The following is a 12040-nucleotide window of genomic DNA, read 5'->3' on the forward strand; positions in this document are numbered from 1 at the left end:
ATATACCTTATTGTCCTCTTTGCTAACTTCATTGACAGAACAAGTACACCACCAATCAAATATCTTAGCGCCATCTACAGGTTTGGCATTAAACAGCAAAAAAAAAAAAAAAAAAAGATCATAAAGCATAGAATATTTTGAAATATAATAATAATGATAATACTACTTACAATACATTACTAGAATACATGTGTAAAGGTGAAATGTTTTTTAACATATAAAGACTGGAAAAACTACATTTTGGTAATTTTAAATAAAAACAATACTTTATGAAATAAGAGTAAAAATGTCATTTGAAAATTTTTAAATTGAAATTAGTTCAATGTTGTAAATCAGTAAATGTATATAGCAATCTGTTGTCATTTCATTTAAATATTGAATTCTCCTACAGCATTTTATGTGTATTACACACATATCTAGTGGCTACACATGGTTTAAAAGGATTTTAAACAATCAAGCTCATGATAAATTTATAAACATTTAATAATGTCAATAGGATGTCAATATGACATCAATTTGACATCTAGAACCGGATATTAACTTAAAGCCAACTGAGTGTAAATTATGTTGGCCTACATATGCATAAAACAAATTTATGTGTGGAATTAATTTCATATTTTTACCTACTTACTACTGGAAATAATAATCCAAAAATTTATATAACAGTAAACTGATTTTTTTTTCACAGCAGAGCAACCAATTCAATCATTTTTAATTATTTATGTACAAGCTACCATAAACTAAATACATTTCAAAAAGTATGGTTCAAGTCAGTATACTGTACATACACTAAACATAACTTTATATGAGAAAATTAAGATAGGACTGCAAATTATTTCTTAACAATTTTTAATAACTTTCAGGCATTTTCCCAATAAAATAAACAATGTCAGTAATTCTCCGATTTACATGATTGACTTTTCAAGTGCTCTAACCAACTACTACGACCCTACACTTACATTGCAGAATTATATACTAAAACTTATATATAATATACCATTATATATATATATATATATATATATATATATATATATATATATATATATATATATATATATATATATATATACATATATAAACATACATACATACATACAAACACACACACATACATACATACACACACACACACACACACACACACACACACACAAGCATGTACATACATGCTCCTGCCACCACTTTACTTCCTGCCAAATCGAAAGCCAAATCCACCTTTCTGTCTGTTGAAGGCTTGCAAACCTCCTGCAATGGAAGTGAGTGCCTCATTCCGTTTCTCTCCACCTACTTCTTCAGCCTCACCGCCCTGTGGGTAGAGCAAAGGCATTATATGGTTGTCTGGGAATGTCCCCATGGGTCTCCGTTCCAACTCCTCTCTTTTCTGGCCCTTTACTATGTCCCTCTGTTGCCTTTCTAGTATTTCATTTACTCTATCCAAAAGCTCCTCAGATCCCAGGTCCTGAAACAAAGCCCAGGGCTGGAGATCGGCCACTGGTCTGCCACCTGGAGCCCCTAGTGAAGCCTGAAGCCGGAGCATTGCTGCTTCCCATTCAGGGTTGTACAGCCTAGGCAGGTAAACCATTGGTTGGTGTGGCAGCATTAGACTTCTGGGAGGATGAACCAGTAGCACCAACAAGAAGAAGACTGTGGTCTGAAGAGTGGACGAAAGATGAAAAACCTGGATTTTCATCTGAAATTTAAGGAATAATTTAAAGTTGAGAGAAAACATCACCCTGAACTGACCATTTTTGTTTAAATATTAAGGCCTTTTTAATACTTACTGTACAGAGTGTTCTGAAACTCTATCCATCAGCGATCTACATCCAGCTTCTTTAAATACTCCACACAGACTAGAAGTGAATGTGTTCTATGACAAAACAGCTGTTTGTTAATTGGTTAAAACATCCCTGTGACGCACAAGACCATCTCCACAGTGTCATCAACATTCCATTAACCAGGATACAGAGTGACCTTAACTGGCAGAGGTAAAGTGGACAATTACTGAATAAGTGTATATGCAATTTAACACACACACAAACTATACAAAGCCTCAAGTTAGTTTCAAGTTTGCACCTTGCCAGGAGGTCTGAGAGACATCAGCAAGAATTTTGCACTCATCTTCTTTTAGTCATTGTGTAAAGTCAGGATCAGTAGGCAATGCTAGCCTTTATATATTTTGCCTTTATTTTATTAGAAAATGTGCAAAAATTGCATTTTTAACCCTTGTGTTGTGCTAGAACTCTGTATACACTGTATGTCCTTTGGGTAAAAACATTAACCGCATTCGCTAAACCTCTAAAAATAAACTTAATTTCTGTCCTCAAACCTACTTTACAAATTCATTACAAACTCTTTGAATATCTAGGTCATCAGTGTGGACTTTTTAAAAAAAATAATTTTATCACTGACTACATTTACATGGGCATCCATAATCAAATAATTTACCATAATCTGAATAAGACAACAACATGATTAAGGTGTTTATAAGAGTTGGTTTTAGAATGTTCCATTAATGTTCCCAGTTTACATGTTATACCTCAGATATTGATTAATATCATTACATCACCATCCTATTCAATGTTTTCTCCAGAGTGTCATGTAATTTCTGGTGTTTCATTTTTTAATTTTCACTCAGCAGCAACATTTCAATCATGCCACTGCAAGTCCTTAAGGACTGATGGGAGAGTCAGGAATTGTTTTAGTGGAATTTAATACTGCTGCACGTCAAATGGAAAGAAAATGTTTAACTTTAAGGTCAACATTTGTAAATTGGATATCTGCAGGTTTCTAAGAGTTATATTTAAGACTTTTTAATAGCACACAGAATAAGAGCAATTTTATAGTACAGAATAAACAAAAACAAACAAAAAAAAAAACACAACAAAACTAATGACCATCTTTAACTCTGTTAATTATACATACAACGAATAACTTCAAAATATCATTATTAAAATAATAATAATACAATTTTTTACATAACCCTCACACTGCATTAACAATACTAATAAAATATATATATTTTTGTATATCAATAACTTAAGCCTATAATTAATTTTAACAAAACAATATTTTTATTTATAGCATTTTATTGTTGTTTTATAGGTGGCAAGCATGCAGCAAACTTTTTGAAGTAGCTTGAAAGAAAAAAAAAAGTATAATATGGATGAAACTACATTTTAAGGCGTTTAACTAATTTTATTGAAAAAAAAGTACCACTTTCACATTGTGGAAAAAGTTCAGCACCAATGTCACGTTATGCAGCTGTGAGTGTGTGCAGCCGTTGTCTCTAATCTCACATTACATACACGACGTCATTATTATCATAAATGAACACACGTTTATGTTGTCTGGAAAAAAACAGAAGCTGTGGCTGAATTAAAGAGAAACTGTTAAAGACTTAAAAAAATTACATGATTACATAAAAAAAAAAAAAATTGATTCTCATGTGAAATTGTACAGGGAAGAAGCCAGTCAGAAGAGTTAATAGCTAAATATTTAGCAGTGTTTGCATGTCCTTTATGGCACAATTCATTAAAATAAATGTACAATAACATTCATTACAAGTTGATTTAAAAAGCACCTAAATTGTTTTAAATTTTGTGATTTTTCTTTAGTTGAATAAAAATCTATTTTCCATTCATGCATTTCCCACCCCATAATGACAATGTGAAAAATCACATGTACATAAGTATTCACAGCCTTTGCTCAATACTTTGTTGATGTCTTTGGGAGCAAATACAGCCCTAAGTCTTTAAAAATATGCCTCAAGCTTGGCACACCTGTCTTTGAGAATTTTTGCCCTTTGCTCTTTGCAGTACCTCTCAAGCTTTATCAGATTGGGAACCAACTGTGTACAGCCATTTTCAGATCTCTCCAGAGATGTTCAATAGGATTTAGGTCTGGGCTCTTAAGGACATTCACAGAGTTGTTGTGAAGGCACTTCATATTTTATCGTATATATTTTTTTTATATTTTGGCAGTGTGCTTTGGGTCATTGTCCTGCTGAAAGACGAACCGTTGCCCCAGCCTGAGGTCAAGAGAACTCTGAAGTAGGTTTTCCCTTAGGATGTCTCTGTACATTGCTGCATTCATCTTTCCCTATAGACTATACCAGTATTCCAGTTCCTGCTGCTGAAAAACATTCCCACAGCATGACAATTAAAGGCTTGGTATCAAATTAACAATAATCTTTGCAATCTCATCTAAAAAGCAAAATGACTGTAAAGTTTAAAAATTGCCATATAACAGGAGTGTCAAAATACAACAAAACATTGGATAAAACCACAACAATATAATAATTTAACAATATATAAGGATGCCATGTTTAAACTGTACAGTCATTTTATTTTAGATAAGGTTGCAAAGATTTATTTTTTATTTTAAATACAGTTTTATTTGTGTATCTCCAAATGAATAGGAATGAATAATGCCATTTATGGTCTATTATGTATTTATAAAGCATTAACAGTCCTCACTTTAGATTAGGCCACAAAACTGCATGAAGTTGAGTTAATAAAGCATTTATTAACATACAAATGAGCTATTAGTATATGTCTGAATAATAAGAATTATAAACGTTAATTTGAATATTTTTTTCATCAATTTATTAATCATTTACTAACTCATTCTCAATGATCCTAAAAAACAAACAACTATGCTTAAATAACACAAAGTATGAAAACACAATTATTAAGCACATTATAAATGGTTATAAGTCAAAAATACAGCATTTGTAGCTGCAGTCATAAACTAATTACTAACGTTTATTAACGCAGAGTTAATGCTAAAGAGATAATAAATTCACTTTTTGCTAATGCATAATAAATGGTTCATAGTGTGTAGGTATTATAAAGTGTTACCAAATATTTTAGTTTTTTTTTTTTTTTTACCAATTTCACTATTACCAAAAGTATCAAATTGTAAAAAAAACAAAAATTGTAAAAATAGTAATAATACAAGACATTTATTTGAATTTGATTGGGTTTATTTATTTTAATAAAGTTTCATGAAAAAAGAAAAGATTCAGTAAAAAACAAACAAAACATTTATTCACAAAAAAGCATTCTTTTGGCCTGAATTAAAAATATAGTTTAGCCATTGCCTGTAGGAATCTCTTTTTCCTCTTTTGTGCGGCGAGCTGCATGACTTCCTCTGGATTACTGGAGTTTAACTCATTCCGTCCAATGGCCTTGATCTGAGTTCAAAAAGATTTACAACAATTAATTAATTTCTATATAGTGACCTAAATCATTTTCCTTTGTAATGGCCGTGCCTCAAGTTACATTGCTTAGATATAAATTTTTCCACTGTTACAAACATAAAATCTGCAATAAGTGCAACTTAAGTGCACTAGTGTAACTAGTGTTACAAATAATAATACACCTTAAGTAGGGGAGCGCGGGGCACAAAGAAACGCAGGGTTAAATGTAACAGAGTTTAAGATATTTGCTCAGGGTTAACCAGGGCATGCTTCCAAGGTTTTCATCACAGTGTCGACAGTGTCCTGCCAATTATTGGAAAATTTCATTGAAATTTGGATGAGAAACAGGAGAAACCAGCCACAACTTATCTCTGGGAAACATTCACACACACATTCACACACACACACACGTACAATACAGACAATTTAGCCAACCAATGGGCTATATGCACGCATTACTTCCGCGTTTTGTCTAAGGCCGCGGTCCAGCTTTCGGTCCGGAAATTTTAAGCGGAGGTAAACAGTATTATGGCAGAGTCGTCAATATTTACTCACTGTTTGCGAGTAAGTTATGGTCAACGATGTGAAAAGGATTGTCCGGATGTGCACTACAACACCGCAGAGCAAACTTGAGAAATGTTTCAAGTTTTATGCATCTTCCTACCTGTGCAATTATGAAGGTAAGTTCAGCTAGCCTGTAGGCTAACGTTAATACTATTCTTACGATCTGTCCATCTGCAACTTTATCACGCAAGTAAAAATGATCGTATGTGTACGTAATTCTGTCTCAAAGTATCAGGTAAAAACAGGGCAGGAATAAGATCTCAGTGAGAGCTCATTACTACCAAACGATCTATGAAGAAATCTGAGTCTCCTCACCAGCTGAGAGTAGGACAGCATACATGTGAAGCTCTGTCCCATTCATATTTTTACTGTTCTAAAGTGACCACCACTGTTCAGTTCGGATAATTACAGAAACACAGATGCTGTCTTAGCTTGTAAGCATGATTATTGAGCAAGATATATTAGGAATAAAATAATACAATGCCGTTCCATCCACAACAGACAAATAGCACTGTGTCATTGCTGTTTGTAACATTGTAATTAAATGGGAGGGTGACCCAAAACAATAAGGTGTCATTAGTTAATTTCACACCAACAATTTGTCTATTGCAATATTTGTTAGTTTTTTACCTTAATGAACAAATGCTTATTCATTGTGCTTGTTAACAAGCATGACTTTGGATTTTTATTCATTAGTAAATTAGTTTAACAATGCTAACTATTAAATATTAAATAGTTCTTTTAATAGTGAGCAAATACATTAACTAATGGACCCTTATTTTAAAGTATGACTAAAGGGAGATACTTTTAAAAGATTTAAAATAATGATTTACAGTGTAGTTTAATCTGATGATATTGCTGCAGATGCCTTTCAAAAGAAGGTATTTTGAAGAAGGCTGAAAACCTGTAACGATCGACTTCCATAGTAGGAAAAAGAACTACTATGAATATCAGTTGTTGCAAGTTTCCAGCTTTCTTCAAAGTATTTTTGTTTGTGTTAAACATCAGAAACAAACTCTAACAGGTTTGGAACAAGTGAAGGAAATAGAATTTTCAGTTTTGAGTGAACTGCCTTTAATGACTATTTAAAAACCTATTAATATTCTTGTTTCTTTTTTCTAGGTAACATTATGAGATTCAGAGCTAGAAAATTTTGTGTGTTACTCCATCCTGGAGAGGACATCCGTCAGAAAATCCATGCCATCGTCTGCTAGTTAATAGCTCATAGCTCAATAGCTCATGGGATATGCAAACATTTGGTTGCTTTACTTTTCCAGAAAGCCCATTACTCTGAAATGTGTAATGTGTGTTGTCACATGAAAAATTGTCTGGAATGGATCAATTATGTGTTAAGTTCCATGAATCAGAGGGGTGATTTATTTATTTATTTAATACGCATCAGCCCAAATACCTCTCTATGCACAAGTTACAGAAGAAGTACCTGATTCAAGAAAACAACTGATTCAATGTTATTGTTTCTGTTCATTTGAATAAAATATTTTTTCAAAATGTTACATTTTTTTGACAATTTTTATTTCAAATTATATACAGTGAATTATATTTTATATGTACAGTGAATAAAATAAAGGTATTTTTTCTGAATAAAAAAATTGCACTTAGAAAGTAGCTTAAGAAATGTTTATGTATATTAATGTTCTGTTTTTTTTACTTCAAAGGCAATGAAAACAAACTATTATTTGACATAAAAGCTCCTTTCTTTAAATGTCTGCATCCGGTTGGCACTCGAGCCTCGATCAGTTTGCTAGACTGAAAATGTCAGCTACACTCTTGTCTTTTTCTGTTTCTGTAAAATTCTCACGTTTAATAGCAACAACCCACCTCTTCTGCACGACTTTGTCTTTTGGAAACGTGTGGAAACTAAGGTAAAAGTTCAATTTCTGTCACTGTGCGTTGCTGAACACAGCAGTGGTAGCTAAAAGTACTGTTCTCTCGTCTTTGAAATGACACTTTTAAACGTTTAGATGTCATATTTATGTAGCTGACATAAACATATATAAGTGGGCTATAATGGCATAAAACATTAAGACAACTGTCCAAAACATTACTTGTTATTATCAGTAGCGCTCCTGTTGTAGCACTGTCGGCGGAAGTTGGCTCGGGGTCTTAAATTTTACCGGAAATGCGTCACGCGCCGCCGTGCATAGAGCCCATTACACCTGTACCGCATGTCTTTAGACTGTGGGGGAAACCGGAGCACCCGGAGGAAACCCGCGCGAACGCAGGGAGAACATGCAAACTCCACACAGAAAAGGCAACTGAGCCGAGGCTCGAATCAGCAACCCAGCAACCTTCTTGCTGTGACAGCACTACCTACTGCGCCACTGCTTCGCCCGTAAATAATATTTTACTAGATATTTTTCGAAACACTTCTATACAGCTTAAAGTGACATTTAAAGGCTCAACTAGGTTAATTTGGTTAACTAGGCCGATCAGGGTAATTAGGCACTCAATTCTTTTAAACAATCATTTCTATTAAAAACTAATTATTTTTGCGGGTGAGCACTAGCAAAGAGCACTAGACCAATTTCTACATAGGGGCCAGCAACAGATATATGCACTGATACTGATGGCTAGTCTGAACATTCGCACTTTAGGTTTGGCCAAATTAGAACTGGTACACTACAATGAATCTGATTTCTCAAAAGGTTTGTTCCTCACTTCCCTTGTGAAATTTTGGTACCTTGCCAATGTTGCCTCTGGCTTGTTTGGTAAGGTCTGGTGGAGTTACTTTTTAGTGGATAGTTTTTTTTAAGTGATATTTGTATTAAACTGATCTACGAATGCCAACATACTGTTCGTGAGCACCAACTGTGAACTACCTCTCTAGAGCCAGTGAACCCGCTCAAATTTTACTGCTTTCCACACTTCTGTTGCACCAGACTTTCATGACTGGCACATTCTGTAAAGTCTTTCAAGCGATGGGTTTTCACAGGCATATGAACCATGTCAGACATAAGCTTTCAAGTCATATAGAGTTAAAGCCGTGCATAGCAAAAACACTCCACAACCTATTTAAAAAAAACCTTTGACATAATTAAACCATCCCACCATTTGAAAAACACTGCTACAGAGACTCACAGAATGTCTCCGTTAAAGAGAGAAAACAAATCAGCTTACTGCAACTTGTCTTTTGTCACTCTCTCCTCGTTTATGGTGAATGTCTGAAGACAAAATTTAAGGTTGAACAATGAACATCAGACACGGTGGTAAAAATGTTTTTCCTTTCCTAAAATGATAAAAACGCAAGCACATTGTAGACTGATAAATCATGATAAGATTATTTTTTTTCTGAAATTAAGTTATTTTTAGGATACATGTGAGGTATTCCAGAATTGTCACATCCCAGATGTAGTCGTAGAAAGAATCCATTGAGTCATGGCTGATAAAAAAAAAAAAAAATTAATAAATGTAACTTTTTTTTTAACACAGTAGCCAAATATGTTTAAAAACATGCATTGCAATTTCACCTGTTTTGTTCTTGTAGAGCTTTGAATGCAGTCATGTAGTCCACTTCCCTTAAAAACTGGCAGAGTACAGCCACCTGAGCACATACAATTACATTAGAGTTGGGCGATATGGGCTTTAAAAAAAATAAAAATAAAAATAAAAAAATTCACATATTTTTTTCACGAAAAAATTAGTTTATGATTTAAATAATTTTCCCCAGAGAAGAATTGAGTGGAGTTGAAGGTTATTAAAATGTATATAATAAGCTTAAGCAGATCATAATAATAATAGGACATACAAAATGCAAAGAACCTTGCTCAAGAACCGTGCTAGCTCTCATTTGAAGATCACATTTAACAAGATCTACTTAAAATTGCACACAATTAAATAAAAATATGAATTAAACCATTTTATAAAATTTTACTAAAAGCTCATAAAAATTGCTGAAAAGCACCTTTTTCAAGACACTTCTCATTTCAAAATGAACACATTCAGAGGTTTATGCATTTTTATTTACATCAGTTTATTTAAATTACTCATGCTAGATTAGTAGGTTACATTTTATTGCTTTTATTTGTGTCGACTCCCTGCATCTGGTAGACTGGTGCACTAAGGCCCCGTTTACACTAGTGCGTTTTAGTTTAAAAACGCATAAGTTTTGCTACGGTTACGCCATCCGTCCACACTACGCCGGAGTTCTCGAGCGCCGAAAACTGAGCTTTTTGAAAACGCTGGAGAGGCCATTTTCATTCTGAAACGCTGCTACTCCATCTCAGTGTGGATGGGGAAAGACGGAGACATCTGAAAACGGACGCGGGGCTGCAAACGTTCGCCTATCTGATTGGGGCTTTTCCTCAATATTAAGTAGCCCACACACAGTTCAGTCTCGCATCCTCTTCTTGTAAGTTAAGACTTCGCAAGTTTGATCAAGGCTGCAGTCTCCCCCTTCTCAGTTTGATATGGAAAACATACCGAGGACACGGGTAAATCTTCAAAGGGAACAGTGTACTTTATAACTTCATTCACATCACCTTGGCTACGTTGTTTCACTTTCTCAACAATAAAATGTAAACATGATTTAAGGAACTGCCTATTTTCTTTTTAATATTAGCAACTTAACAGACAGCAAAAATGTTGAGGCGTCGTGCTGCATATATGAGCGTCATCTTCACTGTGTGGATATTTATAACAAAACGGAGCCTATAACAACTGCCTCCTTTCAATGTCAGTGAAAATACGAAACGCACCCTCTCTTCTGCTGAATATCAGTTTTAATAATCGATAATATAAAAGTATAACATACAATAAGTTTATACATTGTAGGAAAGACGAGCGATCAGTCAATGTAGCCTACCTGGATTAATCATTAACTTCACACACATACACACACACACACACACACACACAAACACACACACACACACACACACACACACACACACACACACACACTGACTGACAGACAGACAGACAGACAGACAGACAGACAGACAGACAGACAGAAAGACAGGCACCTAGACAACAATTGGAGTTTTGGTCCCTTGCTTAGTGTTTTACTACAGTCATATAGCATAGTGAGTGTAAAGGCACTAAAATGTGACTCATGAGTCAAGACTATACACCATACATTGTGTTACCTGAGTGTGACAGTTCAACAATGAGCAACACTTGATCATTCTCTTCAGAACCTGCAGGGAATCACTTAGCTTAAGTCAGTCATGTCAATACATAGAAGGCAAAATCAAAAATAAAACAAAAGTATTCATTATATGTTAATCACCTGGTCAGTGTAGACATCTGGAGGAACTGGTTTTGTGAAGAAATCCGAACAAACAGTCCCAGCCTGAAGGTAATAATGCATTGCTGTGGAATACTGGTTGGTTACTAAAAAAGGGGAAAATGTAAAATTCATAAAACGTTTTAAAAGAGTTACAATTTCAATGTTAGATTCTTTCTATGGGTATTAACAGGAAAATATAGAAATTTACAGGAATATGTGGAAATTAACTGGAATTAATATGGATATATAGGAATTAAAGGGAATAAACTGAAAATTTGGAGAATAGCAGATTAGTCTATAAGAGGGAATGTAGTTAATTATAGAAAAAAATATATAAACCTGCGAGACACATGAATTAAAACAACCAAATTTTATGCAATTTAAGTTAAATTTTAACCCTACAAATTCATCATCACATGCATTCAGAGGGAAGGGGATTCCCATTTTCTCCAAGAGTCTGACTACCACAACAATAGTGAAGCCACATTTGTGCATTTGAGAGTGAACATTACATTCCATTGAATTAACTGTTGATATTAGTAAAAAAAATTATATTTTATTAATTGAATGAGAAACAAAGTGCAATACAAAATAAATAATGACAATATTGCAAAATCCAACATTCCAAATTGTATAAATCAATAGTTTTTTCTAACAAAACTCCACACCAGCAAATAAAAGTACAGCAGGAGTCAGCGTATTTGGCACCTCCCCTGAGCCTACGGAGTTTACAGACCCATACTTTTTTATGCATGCTTTTTAAATATCACAAAAACATTTTAAATATTTTCAAATAGAAAATTAATTACTTTAAATAGTAACCATTTTACAATTTTACTGGTTTTGCTGTATTTTAAATCATAAACGCTGGCTTTCTGAGCAGAGCTACAAAAAAGTCAGTTTATGACCAAACTAAATGTCATTATGTTTGTAACAGTTTATTTAAATGTCTCAAAAATACTAACAAATTTCCAAAATTCCCAGTTGACGGTGCTGTGGATTTTCCACACTTTTGCAACAGCAAG

The 12040-nt window shown here is 33.8% G+C and overlaps 2 protein-coding genes and 1 long non-coding RNA gene across 9 annotated transcripts in view; 1 reads left to right on the forward strand and 2 right to left on the reverse strand.

Moving 5' to 3' along the window:
- Positions 1-1104: 1104 nt before the first annotated feature.
- On the reverse strand, positions 1105-1871 carry qrfp (pyroglutamylated RFamide peptide). Its single transcript, XM_001338801.5, has 2 exons — positions 1785-1871; positions 1105-1693 (listed from the first exon to the last, which is right to left on the reverse strand). Exon 2 carries the CDS (start codon positions 1691-1693, stop codon positions 1187-1189), a length of 507 nt encoding a protein of 168 aa, XP_001338837.1. The 5' UTR covers positions 1785-1871; the 3' UTR covers positions 1105-1186.
- A 3094-nt stretch (positions 1872-4965) lies between these two features.
- The window catches only part of ints8 (integrator complex subunit 8), a 158559-nt gene continuing 151484 nt past the window's right edge, over positions 4966-12040 (reverse strand). For 6 of the 7 annotated variants that reach the window (XR_012394574.1, XR_012394572.1, XM_073930818.1 and 3 more), the window contains 6 exons: positions 11016-11119; positions 10873-10923; positions 9256-9329; positions 9103-9167; positions 8906-8949; positions 4966-5197 (listed from right to left, as the gene is read on the reverse strand). Coding sequence is in view for 5 of the 7 variants with exons in the window: in XM_073930818.1 (XP_073786919.1) it covers positions 5081-5197; positions 8906-8949; positions 9103-9167; positions 9256-9329; positions 10873-10923; positions 11016-11119 (455 nt within the window). In the remaining 2 variants the exon portion in view is untranslated. The remainder of the gene's footprint in view (positions 5198-8905; positions 8950-9102; positions 9168-9255; positions 9330-10872; positions 10924-11015; positions 11120-12040) is intronic. The other variant, NM_001020756.2, reaches the window with a different exon arrangement.
- On the forward strand, positions 5712-7278 carry LOC141379052 (uncharacterized). The gene is made up of 2 exons (XR_012394992.1): positions 5712-5883; positions 6890-7278. It is a non-coding gene; the product is annotated as an uncharacterized lncRNA (long non-coding RNA).

The sequence above is a fragment of the Danio rerio genome, chromosome 19 (genome assembly GCF_049306965.1).
Source record: "Danio rerio strain Tuebingen ecotype United States chromosome 19, GRCz12tu, whole genome shotgun sequence".
NCBI lineage: Eukaryota > Metazoa > Chordata > Actinopteri > Cypriniformes > Danionidae > Danio > Danio rerio.